The sequence below is a fragment of the Ptychodera flava genome, chromosome 11 (genome assembly GCF_041260155.1).
Source record: "Ptychodera flava strain L36383 chromosome 11, AS_Pfla_20210202, whole genome shotgun sequence".
Lineage (NCBI taxonomy): Eukaryota > Metazoa > Hemichordata > Enteropneusta > Ptychoderidae > Ptychodera > Ptychodera flava.
In genome coordinates this window covers 38,879,214-38,899,669 of record NC_091938.1, presented here as the reverse complement: position 1 = coordinate 38,899,669, position 20,456 = coordinate 38,879,214, and the positions used below count along the sequence as shown (strand labels likewise).

At 40.4% G+C, this 20,456-nt stretch overlaps 2 protein-coding genes across 2 annotated transcripts; both read left to right on the top strand.

Annotated features, from left to right (window-relative positions):
• Nucleotides 1–2,538: 2,538 nt before the first annotated feature.
• On the top strand, nt 2,539–7,321 carry LOC139144228 (carboxypeptidase N subunit 2-like). The gene has a single exon (XM_070714892.1). It carries the CDS (start codon nt 3,003–3,005, stop codon nt 4,989–4,991), a length of 1,989 nt encoding a protein of 662 aa, XP_070570993.1. The 5' UTR covers nt 2,539–3,002; the 3' UTR covers nt 4,992–7,321.
• A 2,895-nt stretch (nt 7,322–10,216) lies between these two features.
• LOC139144232 (TM2 domain-containing protein DDB_G0277895-like) lies at nt 10,217–18,757 on the top strand. The gene is made up of 2 exons (XM_070714899.1): nt 10,217–10,781; nt 16,941–18,757. Exons 1-2 carry the CDS (start codon nt 10,409–10,411, stop codon nt 17,453–17,455), a joined length of 888 nt encoding a protein of 295 aa, XP_070571000.1. The 5' UTR covers nt 10,217–10,408; the 3' UTR covers nt 17,456–18,757.
• The last annotated feature ends 1,699 nt before the right edge of the window (nt 18,758–20,456 follow it).

Genomic DNA, 20,456 nt, shown 5'->3' with positions numbered 1-20,456 from the left:
TGATTTAAGATTAAATGTTACATCTCCACTGCAAATAAAACCATAAGTGTGTCATAAATAATACAAACAAAACAAAATCATGTTTGTTTGTTTTGTTGTATGTGAGCCACGTCTAAGACACACAACAAAAGTACTGTTTCAGTCTGTAAATGTCACCTCAGATGCCACCAGAGAAAACCATTTCCACTCCAAAATTTCATTTTTCGCCTTGCGAGAGGGGGACACCCCCTCTCGCGCTCTCTCCCCCCCCCCCTCGTTCGCTATGCTCACTCGCCACTCAGTCGCTTTGCTCCCTCGCAGTCCACCCATCTACTTTCTTAAATTACCCGGCTACTTTCAATGTAAGGACAACACTGACAAGTAAATGCCATAAATGTACATGATTTTACCAATATGTTTTTGTAAAGTGAATCAAAAATGTACATGTATTTACATATCTTTATTTAGTTTCTTGAATATAGTCTGTGTGCGATAGAACAGCATCTTGTTACTGGGTGTGAAGAACCAAGCAAACAAACATTGCACCGAAATTTGGTAAAAAAAATATATCTCGAAGAAGGAAAGTGAAAAAAAAGTTGCCAGTATATGCCCTATAAAAAAAAAATAATTCATGGTGAAGCACGTGGGAAAAAAATAATGGCTATCCACCAATCTTCCAAGCCCCCCCCCCCCCAGGATATCAAATGGTCCACCCCTAATGGGAAACTGATGGCCCATCAACAGACATGCTGTGCATGATTCAAGCTATTGTGTCTGTGTATGAAACGATGCTCTGTAATTTAGGCCTTTATATAATGTATGGCTGGCTACAGATAAACGTCTCGATATTGGAACTGCGGGAAGAGTAAAGTACTCAAGTAATATAATTCATTCCAATGGGGACGTGAATCGACTGTGGGGTGGCATCAAAAAAAATTCAGAATGATGTTGGTGACTTGCGAAAACTTTTGAAAATGAGCCGGTGTTGTAAGCCTACACCGATCTGGTTACGTCCGACATCTGTCAAACAAACCATTCAGGGTGCATTCTGCGATAACATCGACGAGACAAGATGTCATGGAGTGACAGTTGTCAACCTTGAATGCTGGAATTCTACGATATCGCATTATAAAACGCCGACCAAAGGAAATCACTCGCTAACTGCATAACATGTAAACTTTCTCCTGACAACGCAAATAAACCACTGTGCTAGTGATACGGGAGCCGAATCGCACCGAACTTGACCACATTAGGCCTACCACGTGGGTGAAAACTGATAACTTTTTAGGGTCTGAAACTTCAAACTTGGTGTCTACAAGAAGATGCGTGGCAATCATTCTTTTACTTCTTCGTGAACGTCGAACTAAAACTCAGGTAACGGGTCTCAATAAGACGTTGTACTGCCTATCATTTTTTCAGGTTTTTTTTTTAATCCCTTTGAAATAAAATATTGAAGTATTAAGCTTACATCATCTGGTTTCCTTTTAGGTCTTGAAGAGTACTAAAGAGAAAAAATATAAAAATAAGATCCCGACCTACCTCCATTATATTTGCAGGAGGCAGGAGCATGTTTTGTTACGGAACACACATATCTTTGTTAATCACAGATTTATGGAAATCAAAGAAAGAATACGTCAAAGAAATAAACGCATGGTACGTGTGATATCCTGTAAACGTATATATATATATATATATATATATATATATATATATATATATATATATATATATATATGTGTGTGTGTGTGTGTGTGTGTGTGTGTGTGTGTGTGTGCAACACTTTTAATAGAAGACTTTCTTCCGAAAAGTTGCCAGCCTGTACAACAGGATGCTGTCTCAAGGAGGAAAACAATATAAAATCATCAGACAGTTTCATAAAGCTATGTCAAGATATCCTAAAGACATCATTTATAACATCAGACTCCGAATAACTTAAGGTGTGGTGGTACCTAATCAGCACTGCTTGGGGAGCCAAGGCAGTTGACTGTATTATTTTCAAATCCCCGAAACAGTCACCTTGGTAAATGACTGCATGTGACACTTATGGAGCTTTTGATAATGTTCATTCTTTGGTGCATGATAATTGTTATAAACAAATCCTGCTGATGTCATATCTTCATCATTCATCTGACACCATCTTAGAGAACACATAATGATCCACTCTTTGCATTTGCATGACGTTACTATACACCATTGCTGTACTTATTTCCGTCCGATGGAATTTAAACTGTATGACTATATATATATATATATATATATATATATATATATATATATATATATATATATATATATATATATATATATATACACACAAACTTTCATTTTCATATTAATACATATGAAAATGAAAGTTTGTATATAAGCTTATTATATATAGACTCATATATATATATATATATATATATATATATATATTTGTGTCCGTCTATCTGTCTTGTCTGCATGGTGAGCTTACAATCAGGTTCTTACAAACCGCAAGTCACGTGATACACATCACTCTACCTGATTGTCTGCCCACCTTTTGTCCATAAGGTAATCTCTTGGTCACGTGACATGCTAGCGCCTTGCTGCGACAGCTTTGCGATTTTATTGTAATTGCACTAACCGAAGACGGCAGACATTACATCGTGGGCATTTCTGACACCTATCTCTCTCACTCAATCCTCTACACGAATATCCGGAAATTCGATTCACAAACAGTACATATATGACCGTTTTTTCAGCTGCTGAAGGCCTCGACAAGTAGCGCTAACCTGCAGTGGGAAGAAACCTACCTTCTTGATTAACCGTACGCGCTGTCGACCCTGACACGTCGAATGATTACAAGATAGCGAAAGTGCCCGTTCGGAAACGTGAACACACAGTGAAGGTGAGACGGTGGCCATATTCATCTAGGGTCTGTTGTCGCATTCGTTAAGTGGCTGCCGATAACCACGCATGTCGTTCACCTGAATTTCGTGCAACAAAGTAGGTCCATAGATGCCTAATTCTTCGTGGGGTTAACGGAGACGGCAACAACAATGGCGGTGATTGTCTACAAATGTCTGCTATTTGTGATGTACATCTCACAGGTGGTTGCTGTCTGCCCATCCAATTGCACATGTGACGTCGAGTTTAAGGTGCAATGCGAAGACGTTGGATTGGATGTAATCATAAATAATATCCCTGAAGACACAAAAATTCTCGAAATCAAGGGTGGAAATATTACAAGTCTGAACAACGAGTCGTTTGTAAATTTGACTTCACTGGAGGAAGTCTCCTTCGAGAACAACCAACTGCGACATATTGGGGAGAACACCTTTGCTCAACTAACAAAGCTGCAAGCCGTGAAGGTACGAAATAACCTTCTTGCTACAGTTGGCGATGTTTTTAACGGGTTGGACACATTGCAGGACTTGGAGATCGTTGGATGCCGTCTGACGCACATAACAAACACGACATTTGTGGGATTGTCGCTCCTGAAAACATTAGTTCTTGACATGAATCGGATCGATGACTTTCTACCTGGAACATTTGACGATCTGACGTCCTTGGAAGTGTTAAGCGTAGAGGGAAATCGATTAACTCGAGTTCCACCAGCATCTTTATTCGCTACGACAGTGTTGAAGAAACTTCACCTAAGTAGCAATGAGATTTCGATGATTGAAAGGGGAGAGTTCAGAGATTTCAATCACCTGGAGGAACTGTACTTATATGGATTAGAGGCTGTCAAAGTAGGCCTTCCGGATGATGCGTTCCTCGGATTAGAAGACACACTTGTCGTGTTGAGCATCTCGGCTAACGACTTAACGAGCACGCCCTCTGCCGTCCAAAATCTTACAAAACTAACGTCGCTGGATATCGCCAACAATAAACTTAGTCACCTTGAATATGGAATTTTCGCTAAACTAAAAGGTATGGAGCGATTTTATCTATCCAATAATGACTTAAAGGATATTCCAATGACAATCTTGGCCATGTATGCTAATTTGACGGAACTGTACCTTGACAACAACAAAATTGAAACCGTCCCTGCGGCTGCGCTAGCCTCTTGCAGTCTTATCCGTAATGTTTATCTGGAGCACAACAACATCTCCCAGATCTCGAAAGATGCGTTTAACGGATTGAACAACCTCAGATCCATTGATTTATCGAACAATTCCCTGACGGCATTACCTGAAGGAATTTTCAGTAGTGTAGAAGATAGTGTGGTCGTGAGACTTAACGACAATCCATGGGTATGCGACTGCCGAATTCTGTGGCTATCCAAGTGGCTGAGAGATAATAACAACTTATACAATGACACCGGGCCATACTGCCAGAACCCTCCGAATTTAAAGTTAAGGGACCTTACTCCGCCAGCCGGCTGTATCGCCCCCAACGTGACTACCGAAACACCTGCATTAACGGCGTCTTTAGGTACCAACGTCACCTTGAATTGTGACGTCATGGGATACCCTACTCCGGACGTTTTCTGGATTACTCCTCATGGCGGCAATGTCACCATGGGAACCGATGACTCGCAAGAAGATAACTTCACAGCGAAATATAGGATGCGTGCAACATCGCTTGTCATACTGGAAGCGGAGAAGACAGATGAGGGAAATTTCACCTGTTGGGGTACTAATATCATCGGCAATGCATCTGTTACCGTCATTGTCACAGTGTCAGACGACATCCGCACGACTTCAACGATAGTGGGGTTTTCGACCATTTTAACCACTCAACCGCCGCGCGCGCCATCGACGTCGGTGAAGGCAACGACGTCCGTCCCAGCAACCAGCACCCGTCAGAGTCCCTCGCCAACCGTGCAACCGAAAGATGTACCACCGGAAGACAAAGGGATGTCGGAACCCACGGTCGGGATGATCGTCTTCAGCGTATGTGCTGTCACGGCCATCGGCGTGTACGTGCTGGTTCACTGGATCTGCAAGAGACGAAACGCCGAGAAAGATGAGGAAGAACAAAGTCTGGCGTTTGAAAACAGGATGTTTTCTGCCTTAGACGACACGGATGCAGGTCTCATATAGAAAATCACATCAACGTCGCTGCCTGAACATTTTCAATGCAGAAAAACACCGTTTCTACTTGATTTGTGTGGTAGTCAAAGCACTAGCTGGATAGACACGATCCGTGAAGAACATTTAACATTGACATTGCCATGCCTGCCCGGTACAACAACTTTTGAATCACTCAAAATCACATGCAGGTAACGATGTTAGTGGTCAACGAAACCCTACAAATACAATATTAGCTTGTATATAGGCAGTTTTTATTGTGATAAAGCTATCAATCATGTAGTATCTGTCTTGTTGCCAGACTGTAAAACTGAATAGCGTTCGTATACATTTAGAAAACCTGTTTCCGTATATTTGTAGATGATTCAAAACCAGACAAAAAATGGTGGTTTTACTAATTTGTTGTAGTGTACGCTGTATTCCAAAGCACTGTATACTTTGTGCAAGTGTAGGATGTAAAAGTATTGAAGTTTACAAGTTTTAAACGTCAATGCAAACAGTTACGGAATGGGGACATGAATCAATAAAGTTCAGAAAAAACAATCATGAAGTGAGGAGGAAGGAAAACTAGAGAAACCGCATGAGGCATGGCTGAGGGCGCTGTACTGTGGACGGCCCATGATTGCTACATCTCCCTCATAAGTCTACTACTCTAGAGTCGTAACTGTAAGCTCATAGTTCTGAAACAGTGAAATGTTGGGACACGTAGCTACCGTAAAATCAAATTTTTGTGTAGTTCATATACACGCGCCGCCAAATTCAGTCCATATAGATGTATCAGTGAGTCACTATGTAAAATAAAAGAAATGCAAGTAGATGGTCAACATAGTTATGAACTGAACACGCAAGTTCCAAGTGACCAAGGCTGGTCAGTGTGTCCGATGAGAAATCGGAAATATATAAAAAGGAAAATGTTTTCAGGCCGTATCCCTGATTGACCAGTGCAGTGGGAGGAAGGGCCTAAATTCTAATGACGTAATATCAGAGTGACCGGTCACCGTCTGGAGAGATCCAGAACGCGATATGAAATTAAGAATCCGTGTTTGGTCAATGGTATATTGCTGCCGTAGCATTTCTCCGCCGTAATTGTAAAGATAACAGCTACTATACCGTCTTAGATAATAGACACTACACCGTCTGAGACATCGCTGCGCAGTCAATCCACATTTTCGGTATATTTTATAAGAATAACTTTGCGCCGGAGACAATTCAAGTTACTAACAGTAGTTTTAATTACAAGTTTTTCCCCTTTTCATTCCTGTCACGTACGTATATTGCACTAATATATTTTAACTTATGTCGAAAGATCTAGTGTCTCTACAAATATGTTTTCTATCGATTTTTGTACAGTTTTGTATGAGTTGAGCCCATTTTTGCAATTTTCATGCACAATTTTTAAAGTAATTTTCACAGATCAAACATTTTATAAACCAATATTTTCTAAGCTCATAGTTTAAACAATTATAAAAATTATCTTAGGTAAAAATTCTTATCGATTATAAATTTAGAACACGAAGAATCAGAATGGTGTTTCCATGACATTTTATCAACAGAACTAAAATTCTCCCAATTAGGTGTTTGAGGTTTATTTACCAATATCAGAATAGATTGTACTGTAAGTTAGTTTGAAAACACGACACAGAGAAGACTTTTGATAACAGTATTTTTCAATCATGCTTTAACTTATTTTATTTTCAAAGTTTCGTGTTTTGATGGAAACTTTCTATCGTTTGATGTATATATATACATGTACAAATTATTTACAGTGTACTTCTATGAATGTTACACGATATTTTATTGGCACTGGACTCAAATTCCTCCCTTTTCGTGACCTTTTAAATCCAAAATGGCCCGATGACCAAGTCCCATGGGTTTTTTCGGCATTTTGGTATGATGTACTTTGACTTTTTAAAACTAAACGAAGAAAGAGTTTTCTCCGAGAACAAAGCAACACACGTGCATTTTTAAAAGGCAAACCAAGTTTCATATTTACACGGAGAAGAGACTGAAAACGGAACCGATAGAGAGGTACATGTATATCAATATATATCATCTGTCGTATGAATTTCATTTTTTTCAGATAACACTATTTAGTTAGACAAGTAAGTACCAAGCCAATGTCATCCTTTCACTGCTTGCATTCTGAGAGCATATGTGAACAAGTCCGAACGCATGCGCGGTCACCAATTACATGAAGTTTATTTTTGAATTGTTGTAATTACCGTGTTGTAATGATGAAATTTGTTCGAGTGTGAAGTTTGTACACTTTGCTGATTTTTACTTGTACTTATGGTGTACACCATTGTATTTAGTTACTGCAACGAAAATAAAGCTTAAAATCAACAAACAAGATGTTTGTGATTCTCAATTTTCTGTTCGATGTTGACGATGATGTGAAATACAAATGTGAACATTCTAAAGTAGTTGTACTGACAAAACGGTACATCAAGAAATACTCTCTGATTCTCCTCGCCGCTAACACTAGGTCAAAGTAGCTTCTATACACAGTCCCTATATCACGTGGATAGAGAGACTGTACTACAGCTATGTCACAGGCGCTTCTTAGCGGGTAGTCTGCTAAGTAGATCGATTTTCGGATCGATCTATTGATCCCGTAGTCGATATGCCGCCACTGCAACCTAAACTGTTAGTATTTAGGTTACAGTGGCGGGCATATCCACTACGGGATCAATAGATCGAAAATCGATCTACTTAACAGACTACCCAGCTAAGGAGCGGCTGTGTAACCATGGAGGTAGTAGTATCCACAGTGTCATAACACATGCGCAAAGACTGTATTTGCGTAGCTTGGGTCAAGTGCGTCAAGATAGTGTAAGAACCGACACGTGCCGTCCACGAAAAGTGAAGTTACAAGGAATTTAAGTTTTTCATTCTCAAAATCTTGGTAATTTTAACGTCGTTTTTTATACACTTTACATTCGATCGCAGGAACCTTTCCTTGTTAGAATGAAAGTTCTGATCACGAACTTTTCAATCATGTACTGAGTATGGTGCAGCGGACTGCAGCACTGCCGTGAGCGTGGGTTAAACTTGTAGCGTTTCCCGGTGTTTAATGACGCGACGCGACGCCAGCGACGCCATAGGCGACGCTGCGACGCTTTGTTTCAATGCATCGTACGTGTTGTTTTTATATCGCGACCATTCATTAAAGTTATGGACGTAGCAGTTAAAAGCTATGCTTTCTTATTTAACCTCATCATTAATGCCAGTACAGCATGATAAAACACGGCAAGAACCAAGAACTGGATTTGGAAAAAAGTTGGCGTGTTAACAATGCTGCTCTACGATGTATGGCATTTTTTTTGTAATCGCAAGCTATCATCAACTCCGTCTCCGCGCCTTTGCAGATACAAAAGTTCCCTTCCTCAATTATCTGTTCCTCAACCTCTTTAACATCGTGTACATCAAAATCAGTGGAACGACTCGAACTTCCCGACGCGACGCTTGGACACGTGACGCCATGTTTGAAGATCTGTCAACTGCCGAGGGACGGCCGAAACACCCGAACGACCCCGAACGAACTTAATCTTGTTTTCCTAAATCCACAGTCGCTCGAGAGTTATTCAGCTCTGGGACTAGTCGCCCCATATAGACGAGTATACAGAAGCGGGACTAGTCGCCCCATAGACGAGTATACAGAAGCGAGAAATACCTCAAGTCTGGAAACAGAATGGCTATAAAAACCACGCCATGTCACATTCCGTGTCCGATTTAACTGTGAAAATTAGCAAGTTCAACTATCATGCAACCGTCGATCGTTCCCTACCATTCTAAAAATTCATACCTGATACTTTATCTGATTCAAAAACGCTAGTTTCGTGTGATTTTCGGCCGAATTCGACGGACAACTCGCCAAAACCTGGGGTGAGCAACATTCCGGTCACCTCTTGGGTACCTCCACTTTACTGACGTTGGCGCAGCCTACCCATGAGGGATGACTGGAATGTTGCTCACGCTTATGTTTTGGCCAGGTGTCTCTTGAACTCGGCCGAAAATCACAGGAAATGAGCATTTTGTAAGCAGACGAAGTATCAGGTATGAATTTTCGTGTGATTTTCGGCCGAGTTCAGAAGACACGTCGCCAAAACATAAGGCATGAACAACCTTCCAGTCACCCCTCATGGGTACGCGGCGCTAACGTCAGTAAAGTGGAGGTGCCCAACGTCCACTGTGAGGTGCCCGGAATGTTGCTCACGCTATGTTTTAGCGACGTGTCCGTCGAATTCGGCCAAAATCACACGAAACGAGCGTTTGTGAAGCAAATCAAGTACCAGGTATGAATTTTGAGAATGATAGGGAACGGTCGACGGTTACATGATAGATGAACTTGCTACTTTTCACGGTAAAATCGAACATCGAAGTTGACATGGTGGCAAAATCCCTATACGAAATAGCCATTCTGTTTCCAGACTTGAGGTATTTCTCGCTTCTGTATACTCGTCTATGGGGCGACTAGTCCCAGAGCTGAATAACTCTCGAGCGACTGTGCTAAATCCGAGAAAACGCGTTCGCAAGTCCCGTTGGTGCTAATGGAGTAGTTTGTAAGGCAAACAGCGGCAAAACACATGGTCCCTTTGATCTCCGCCTGGTTGTGACTCCTTCTCTACTACCTCCATGGTGTAACAAATACATGCCACGCAATCACTTGCAGCCATTGATCATAATTTTTAAAGTACATCTGTGTATATGTGTGTACCGTATCTTATGTGCAATAGTGTTTATGAACAGAGGCTTATCCATAAGTCTTGCATCCAACTATTTGTCGGCAACGGATAGACACACCATGGAGGTAGTAGAGTAGTTGTCTCTACTACCTCCATGGACACACGAAGACGACAGGTAACTGACCAATGCAATGACCCAAGTTTATTTTTAGCCAGCACTGTTACATAACTAAAGCCGTCATAACAATAGGACGGTTAAGGTTGATTTGAACAGTGGACCATTGATACAAGCACAGTCCCTCATAGAGGACTGATTCAAGATAACCGCGCAGTACGAGTCTTGGCCGGGGAGATAAAGATATCTTGTGACGTCAATCAATGTGTTACCAAGACCCGGTTTATAGACAACGACAATAATAGCTTTGAAAAGGGTTGGGTTTATCAAACGATGGTGATGTCATAACCATGTGACATAGCATAGTCGAGATGATAGACAACGACAATAATAGCTTTGAAAAGGGTGGGGTTTATCAAACGATGGTGATGTCATAACCATGTGACATAGCATAGTCGAGATGATAGCAATCGTCCAGCTTTTCTGACAGCATAGGCTGACAAGTATACTGGCGGTCACATCAACAGTGCTAGGTACAGCGACCTGAATAGCATAGGCCTAACAAGTATACTGCAGTCACATCGACAGTGCAGGGTACATCGACATATCCACTGGTGAATACTGACAAAATGACCACAAGTTTCGAGGGGAAAATCTATCCACCTTCAGTTTCGACGATGCAAACTGACCAGGTCCAGGCACCTGTTGTTACCATTGTTGTTGATGTACCAGAAAAAAGCATTTGCAAGGCTTACCTATTCTGCTTTCCTTTCGGCTTTGTCGGCCTGCACCAGTTTTACCTGGGACGATATGGATGGGGAATGGTGTATTTCTTTACACTGGGACTCTTTGGGGTCGGTTTTGTCTGTGACCTGGTCCGCTTGCCTTGTTTAGTCAAGTCTATTAACGAAGAGAACAGGGCAAAAGCCTTTGGTCATCCACTTCTCAAGCAGAAGCGACTCGACGACGCCTACATAGCATGTATACCTTTAGGTTTACTCGGTAAGTTGAAGCCGCACTTTTCAATCCCAGGTTCTCGCTTTAGTGGAGTTCTCCCCTCATCAGTCAATCCTTGGCCAGTACGATGTTTGATTTCTATATTAAACCTTGATTACACAAACTGATCTCAATCTTTTGTCACATTTTGCTAATCCTGCAAACAGAGTTTATGCAAGCTTTTGATTGACAGTCGGTTCAAATCGGCAACGGTCATTGATTCCCCACCACAAACGCTCGAATTTCCTAAAAAATTGTCTTCCCGTCGCGTTAGACTTTGAATATAACCACAGAGTTTAATCGCCAGCAGCTTCGCGCTGACTGCTTGGCAGTCTGTCTGTGTTTTTGCGGCCGGGGAAAACTAAAAAGTGACATTTTCTGGAGCGTATGCCCGCGTGTTGCCTGTTTGGTGTCCATTTACACAGTGAACGCCGCCATACCTTGGCTTCGTTTTAAAGGGAGGCTCCGCCTTTAAATCAAGGAGGTAGGGAGGGACTACCCTATTGTTTAAAGGGAGGTGGTCGTCGGAACTTTGCTCAAAGGTTGCCAGGGACCCCTACGACCGATGTAAATACTGTTTCTAGGGTACGTTGGCGGTTGATGAAAGATGAAACGGGGTCTTTAACAATGAAAATGATACAATTTACGTGTTGCAGCTATGTTGAAGAGATGCATGTAGATATCATGCATGAAATACATTGTTTGTAAACAAGAAAGTCGCACACGCGCAGTTCCGACGACCACCCCCTGGAGGTAGATTCTCGCTGCTACCCCCAAGATATTATATAGCTTTTGCTACCCTTAGCTTATTGTATCAATCTTTCGACTATACTACATACATAAGCCCAATATTGTCAGGAGCAGTACCCATCATATTTCAGTATTAACTTGAAAGGCGATGGGGAGCACTGTATATAGCTTTGTGCAAGTCTAAACTACCATCATGTTCGGGTCTTGGACTCTTCATATTTTGATCATGGATTCAGTACACCGGAAGTCCCCTTCCAGCCCCATTATCTAAGTCATACCACAGAGCAAAGGACTGTGCACGGACCTCTACACATATATAGTGCCATTACATTTACGAAAGCGAATGCGATCAATAGTAGTATAAAGAGGATTCCGCTATTTCAGGTGACAATGGAAATTTGAATATTGCTGTAAAAGCTCAAAATTGCCGATATTTCGGAGTTCGAGTAAAAAATAAACAATCACACAGTAAGCCTTTGACTTGAGCGTATGAAGATCATGTAAATTGCTCATTCTCACGATCCCATGAAAACGGAAGAGAATAAGATCGAAGGTTCATGATGGAATTTTGTGATCATTGATTTTACACCATATTGTTAAAATGAGTGATCTTTGATCAGGCACACTGATACTGCACATGATTAGTACTGTCGTAGGACAAAAATCTGTAATCAGCAGCCGATCATGTTTCTGTCTAGATCGACGGTCAGGTGACTGTAAAGTTTAGGGAGCGTTCAGTTATTATAGTTGGGGTCGTGGGGCTCCGTCATATTAATAGAACCCCAATAAACACTCAAAAAAGATGAACCCCATAGAAGAAGATAAAAATTCCCCTTCCTCTGCACGCCATTGCCGGAGGAAATTTTGATATTTCAATATTTTATTCTTTTTGTAAAAGCTACAGTAACTCTAACTTTTGACAGTTATTTATCGCTCTTTTTGTTCCATGTATCAGCAACATACCTTTGGTCTTTTATATAGCATTTTGAAATAACAAATATTGTCAATGCAACTTGTCAGTGTGTCGAGTGCATCATTGTTAGTGTTGAAAGGGAAACAGTCATCAGAACTGCGCCTGTGCGAGTTTCTTATTTACAAACAATGTATTTCGTGCACGATATCTCGATGCACCTCATCATCATAGCTGCAGCATTTAAATTATACGATGTAGATTATGACAGATGGTTTAACTTTGATCAATGACCATCGTACCTTGGATACAGTGTTTACATTGGTCGTGTGGGTCCCATATGACCTTTGAGCACAGTTCCGACGACTGTATCCCTTTAGGCCCAAAGTCTGGACCTCGGTGAATTTCAACAGTACAGGACATGGATATACAGTCAATGTCAACAAGACGAGTATTGAGTGCTTCATTACGCTGTTGGAAGAACAGTCACCTAGAAACTGTCACAGACACTTGTAACAAAAACCTGAAACAAAAGTGTAATGCCCGTGCACATTGAAATAGCAAGTACTCAGCTTGTTGACATTAACTGTATCACAGTCCCTCTATCCACCGGACCGGTGGATAGAGGGACTGTGACTGTATATTTGTGTCTTGGGTTGCTGTGTTGCTGACAAATGCAACAAAAATGGAAAAAACAATCGTCAATCGTTACAATTCAATTACTGAACACGTGTTGCAATGTACATTATTTGGTGTGGAATCAGTCTGTGTATGTACATATTTATATATATATATATATATATATATATATATATATATATATATATATATATATATATATATATGACTTGATATTGAAGCTTCGAATAATGTATTTTTGTAAATGTATCTGAAATAGGCCTTACTTTAAGACACATCAACCATTGAGTACAAATACATGTAATTATGTTTTGTACGATATTGACCCATGTATAGGGTGTGGGCTTAGAGCTATATCCCACAGGTAAACACTTCCAAAAGTTTCATTAAAATGCTGTTAATATTGAAATTTCATATGAAATAGTGACTAATGTATTATCAGAAGAAATGTTACTTTGATTAAGATCCATTATGGAGTTAAAACAAGTTGTGTCAAGTATTGCACAGAAGCACAGACTCTTATATGTCCCCTATGTACCCACAAGGTGTTGGCTAAACCATGTCTCTAAGTCAACACTTCCAAAATTTAATAGAAGGCAAATTTGAAAACTAAATGTATTATCTTAGTAAATCTTACTTTGATACTGATCCACCATTGAGTAAAAATAAGAAACTCATGTTGTGTCAAGTATCGTGTGTTTTGTATTTACATACGGGTCCATGTGTAAGGTAAATGCTAATCAATGTCTCATAGCTGGCACCTAACTTCTGCCACAGCATGCCAAGAACCTGCCATGCATTCCCACTCTGCTGATAAAAGCTCTTGTAAGACAATTTAACGTGTATAGACTTATCAAGGCAAGAAGTTGATAAGACAAAAACAGACATACTTGTATTCAGTAGTGTATTGACTTCAGAGAATGTAAACACATTGAGAATCACCTTAATTCCTGGGATGTTTTTGTACACTGAAACAAGACTTTTTGACCGGGTGGAAATTTTTTAACATCAAGTGACCCTCCCCCATAATGTTCGAAAAAATCCTGACCTTTCCATCTCTTTCCAGTTTTCCAACTTCAAAAGGCACCACCCCCTTGGATAATGACTGAACGCTTCCTTAAAGACATCAAACATTTAAGAGAGAAAAGCACGCCGGGCAGACCGGCAAACTAATGTGTATGTGGGTACAGCTTTAATAAAGAACATGTACACATATTTACCGTCCATTGTTGATTTTCAGGAAATGTTATTTGCGAAAATACTGTCGAGAATGCGATTTATACACTAAATCATATTTTATCCTATAAAAAGCTAGATTTTCTTCAGATATTGAACACTTCTCAAGCTTCGTCGAATTCAAAATCATACAGCGAGGCTGAACAACTTCTGTCTGTTCTGGTTTTTTTCATTTGACAATACAGTAATCTGTCTCCCGTATGTCACCGCTATTACTATTATGGTAAATTGTTTTATAGTTAACATCGGCAGTGATTGGATGATATCATTGTATCTAGTACTCAGAACAGAGATCTCTTTGTCGAATTCGGACAATTTTTTTTTTAATACTAAACAAATATGAAATTATAGGGGGGTTTACACGTGGGAGTTAAGTCCGGAGTAGACACCGGAATAAATATAAACCTGTGTCAGTTGGACGTGTGAACAGACAACACCGAACTAACAAAGAACTAAATTAATTCGGTGTCAGAGGGCTGGTCCAGGTTCGGTGCTCCGTACTAAACAATGGCCTATTTACACGTGTGACCAGAACACCGAACTAAACGCCGAACTATATCCTGTCTTCGGTTCGGTCATTACCACAATGGACGGTGTTCAAGTAAGAAGCTCTCGCGATCGCGGCAACAATTGGTCACAGGAAAGATCAGGCTACTAATTTCAATCTGGAGAGACGAAAACGTCATCCGTATGATGGACGGCACGTCGAGGGATCGGCAAGTGTATGAAGACGTCGCTGCCAAGGCCAGGGAGAAGGGACTCGAGAGGACAGCGGAACAATGCCACAACAAAATCAAACGGTTGCGAGCTCAGTTCAAGTCCGTGTCCGACAACAACCGTCATAGTGGCAGAGCTAGAAAAACGATGCCATTTTACGATGAGTTGTTAGTAAAGGGAGAGCAACTGATAGTAAAGGGAAAGCAACTCCACACATCGTTCATATTTGGGTTGTTTGCGTTTTGTGTATGATATTGTGTATAATATAAGTGTACATCATGTTTGGCTGTTTTATGTAAAATGTCGCTTAGCCATGGCGGTACGATATAGTGGAATAGAAACCGTATGTCGCCTGTACACGGTAGTATGGTTACAGAAAGTATCCGATGAAGTCTGGCGCTTATAAGTGTGTCGCCTATATTTCTGTTCCATCTATATGCGATTATTGGTTGGTTTTGGAACAGTTTTTTAGTGTTTCGTCTTTTTCAAGTTCACTCCAGTTTTATGTCGGGGCCTTCTTGATTTTGTCGTGTCGATGTACGGGCTATACGTTGTTATGAAGACTATTGTATTGTTGGTGGCGTTATTGGTTTCTTTTTGTTGTTCAAGCAGTCTTTTCCTGCTTTTATGATCTTCTCTCTGATAATGCGTTCTATTTCATTTTTTTTATATTGTCGATCTTGTAATTTTTCACTAATTTTTTTTCACTAAATTGTGTGACTTTCTGTGTAAAATCGGTTTCGTTGTTACGTGTTCTGATGTATGGTAATGTTTCACCTTTGATCAGACCGTTGAATGTTGCTGCCAGATGGCATGAGTTTCTTTGTAAGAACTGGAAAATATCTGTTGGTTTTGTGTGTGTCTTGATGTCGAGAATATTCTCTTTGTTGTACCGACGACCTTTGTAGATAGGTCTAAATATGTGATTTCTTGAGAGGAGCTTTCAAACGAAAATTTGAAAGTAGGACGCATTTTGTTGATGTTTGATATGAATTCATTGAGTTCGTGTTGTGTTCCGATGAAAATCAGAAAAACATCGTCCCTGAACCTCAGCCAGGTCGGTATTTGTTGTTTGCGTTTCAGTATTATTCTCATTTCTGTCTCGTGAAATGAAGGCCTAATATCTGCTATTTCTGGCAAACAACCCATCGAGATTATTTCCGTATAAGAGCATCCCCATATTTGCCGGTAGAATTCATCGTTGAATTCAAATGTGTTGTTTATTAAGATTATTTCTAGCAGAGCTATCATGTATTTCGTTGTTGGTTACTTGATTATGTAATTGTTTGATGATCTTCCTGATTTAATGCTCTGCCAACTGATTCAATTGCCTCATAATGTGGTGTATTCGTGTTCATGGAAATCCAGTGTTACTAGTGTCGCATTGGCCGGAACTTTGATTGTCTCAATTTTCCGTATAAGAGTCTGTATTGTAGGTGTCTGTCTAGGTGTTTCATCTTAACATGAAATAGATAATGACATCAGACGGGGCGAGGCCAACAATATTCTCTCCTAGTAAATTTCTTCGCCGAAGGCGTCTTGATTGGTTGACGGAACACAAAAAGAGCGTAGACAGCAGCTACATGATGTGTGGGTCCGCCATTGCAAGCAAGCGATTGTTCTCTAGCCCAGATATTGCTGAGGGCGCTTGACCCGAACTAAATTCATACCTTGTATATGACGTGTAAACGTGAGATCGCTTAGATCGCTGATAAGGAATATTTACAGAACGACTAATCAGATTCCCTCAGGTTTAAAAAAATACACGTGTAAACCCACCTTATGATACAACGATAAACCGACCAGTCTGTTTTATACAAGGTAATGTTTACACTCACCAAAGCACTATATTATCGAGAGTTTATATCGTTCCATGCTATGAAAATCTTTTTTTTCATTCAATATTCTTACAGGTTTTCACAACTTTTACCTAGAGAGACCAGGGTGGGGATGTCTGTATCTATTCACATTTGGTTTACTGGGCATCGGTTGGCTGGTCGATGTTTTCCGTTTGCCCAGCCTTGTCAACAGAGTAAACCAGAAACTTCTCGCCCAGAATCTAGAGAGGATTCAACCAACAACGCAATCACCAAGCGGCCGTTCCCGTGTCACTATCAACGTATACGGCAATATTCAACCTCATGTGCAACCGCCTCCACCTCAACGGCCAGCAGCACCGGTCTGTCCGCCTCCAGCTGCCTATCCGCCAGTCGAACAGCGCCATCTACCGTCGTCAGTGCCCAGACCGAGCTATCCATCAGCAGCAGCGGCGGCTTACGCACCAACCCAACTTGCAGCTGGTGAAACGTATCCCCCGTCATACAACGAGGCCTGTTCCAGTGACTCGCCACCGCCAGAATACAGCGGCCCGTCTTACCAGCAGAATACACCAGGCATGATGAAGGAGAAAGATTTCTTGCCTTATTAACCTAATTAAAAGTTGAAATGTCGTCAAGTGCAACGAACTCGATGATATTCGATGTTAGCCATACGTCACTGCATGTTGTTAAGATGGTGTCAAAAGTAGCATCTTATTGGGTACTTGACATTGATATGAACTTCACAAAACAGAACAGCAACTTTTTGATGTTAATGTTCGGAAGTGTTTCCATGCTGTTCCATAGTGATGGTTTTTGACCACGCAACTGCTGTATGCTGTGGTTGGTGTATTCAGTGATTTGGTGACGTCTTTGTGCCCAATATATTATTATATCTTATATTGTTATACATACTAACAACACAAATAATGGGTCATTGCCAATTCGATTAAAGAATCGCAAAAAATATCTTGGAGTTGCTAACAACTAAATAAGTCACGACAAAGGCAACAATGCCTTATTGAAACCAAAGCATAAAATAGACGGATTTGCCTGAAATAAGTGGTCGACAGACATCTGCCATAACAGGGAAAATGTTCCTCGTGTGAAAACACTAGAACAACGAATCGCCTTCTTACATACTTAGGAGGTTATGTCTTTCTGTGCTAACAATGTGAACTTTTGCGTTGGAAAAGGGAATACGCAAAAAATAAATACAACTTATAAATTTGGGTCTCACAACAGATATTTCTTGGTGCAAGTCTCTAATAGTTTTGAGTAAAGAAAGGCTATGTCAGAAGATAGTGAACACAGTTACCGCGACAATACAATTTGCAAACGATCCCTGTGTATTGTGTTGATAAGATACCATGAAGTCATTGTACTGACGTCAAATCACTGAGTCACAGCTACCTTTGCCCTGATATACAGATATACGAAGTATGTAGTAACATTTGATGATTGGTGACGACGCTTACGTCATCACGAAATCTAAAATTACATCGGAATATACAAACCACACCCATAGTTACCGCGGGGAACCGACAGTATCGACATTTCGTCTCCAGGAATCCGCATATGAAATTTAATAATGTGTCGTTTTCTCACGATTGCTGCTTCATTAATTTCTTCATTTGAAAATTTTGTTCAACATCGCCTGTACAAAATAACTGAGTTATTGGCGTCATTTATGTCTTTTTATTTTAAACAGACAAAGATGAAACTCGCCTACGTATATACCACATTTGAGGCAGTAACTTGGAAATACCTGTGTGCAAGGTCACGTGACCACTGGCAAAGAGAGAACCTGACTGTACAGTTCCCGATGGTAAGATCGTGGTTCCTTAGTCAGTTTCTGTCAAATGCAGTAGCTAAATAAATATATTCAATAAAATTACAATGGAAGATCTTAATTGTGTTGCCATGTTTCCTTTTTCACGTGATTTACATAGAGCATCTAGGGTTATTTTCCATGTTAGTCGTTCTGAGTGAGTTTTTCAATCGTGTTAATTTGCTACAAGTTAATTACCACATTGAGTACAAAACTGCTCTCGGAAAAGACAAGTTACAGAAGCAGTGTTGTAAAAGGATTAAACAACTACAAAAGATAAATGATAATTATTGTGAGATGCACAGTTACATCTTTCTGACAAGCTGTGTTTCCCTACTGTAACCAATAAAGCACATTCAAATATAAGGTGAAAGAAGTTGTTCAGTCTTGTAAAATTCTATATCTACTATCTCGTCTTTTCTACATTTGCTGAGTAATGGTGCTGGAACATGAAACATAACTCTCATCAAAATTGTTTTGATATTATAACGAGGAAACGCTTTTTGATTTGGATGTTCTCCATTTTACATGTGCTTAAAAGGTCACTCATTTCCGTATATATCTGTATGGTACGAACTGTTCAAAGGTTCCTTATCTGTGATGCAGTACTTCTGGAAAAACTTACTATGCTAACTATAGCTGTGTTTATTTATGTAAAGCATGGCTATCTCGGTTTCATCCTCACTTCTTCCAATCGGGAATGTGTTTCTGGAGATAAACTTTGAGTTCAACTGTCATGGGCGTACACCGTCTGAACCATGTACATGGTGTACAGGACGTGAATATATCGGTCGCACTAGCCTGCGAGAAGCTTCAATTGCCGTCAACCGTCGTGGAAAACTTATCTTTGCGTTATCCAGGCCATCCTCACCCACAGGCCCTTGTAGTGTTTGGCGTAATGTCATCAAGAAGGGTTCTTACCATATCGATACAAACCCCGAGCCCCGCATTTACTCTCACCATTGGCAATTAAGGGAATAACTTGGTTCTTATGTAGAGAGCATACTCACGGTATTTGCAGAGTGTTCGTCGTGAAACCGGATTGACCACACTGGGTGAAAAGTCAAACATTTCATAATAATATTTAATAACTTTATAGACTTGAGCTCACTTGTCGCTTGGCATTTCTCGTGCGTACGCGGTAGTTACGGGCTGGTTTTGCGATCTCCCCACCATCAACCCGACAGTCTGCCGAAGTTTATTTCTGATCTTGTTTACTTTGTTATGATCTCAATAAACCCACAGACTTGGGGAAATCTTAAAGCTATACAGAATGCAGTTAATTCCTAAAAGTTATGTTGTTCACACAATAATATAAGGCAACTTTTGTAAAGGGACATTGGTAGCTGTAACTTGATGACTTTTTCACTACTTTTCTTTTCTAAGTCAATTGCAAGTTCTTGCTATACTCCACAAATCTCGTTGAACAACCATATAGCTTGTCAATACAGAGTCTTGTAAAACACACTGTTGTTGCTTACATTTTAATTCTAGTCCTGACCAGAATTCACCTGTCAGTAATGCAACGGTGCAGTTTACACATGTACAGACTGAGTTGACGAGCACAGCACAGTGTACATCAACATGCTCTGGGAGTAGAACAAGAAACTACATTTGACATGAAAAACATAAATTAAATAATCTCAAGTTAGGCTACAGGTACTGACCCTGAACTATCCTAGTCTGTAGGGTATACACGACCAATGTTTTCACTTTTCAAATAATCCGACAGAGAAACTGAATGATGGTCGAAATCAACGCGTAGACAGGCATATAGTATC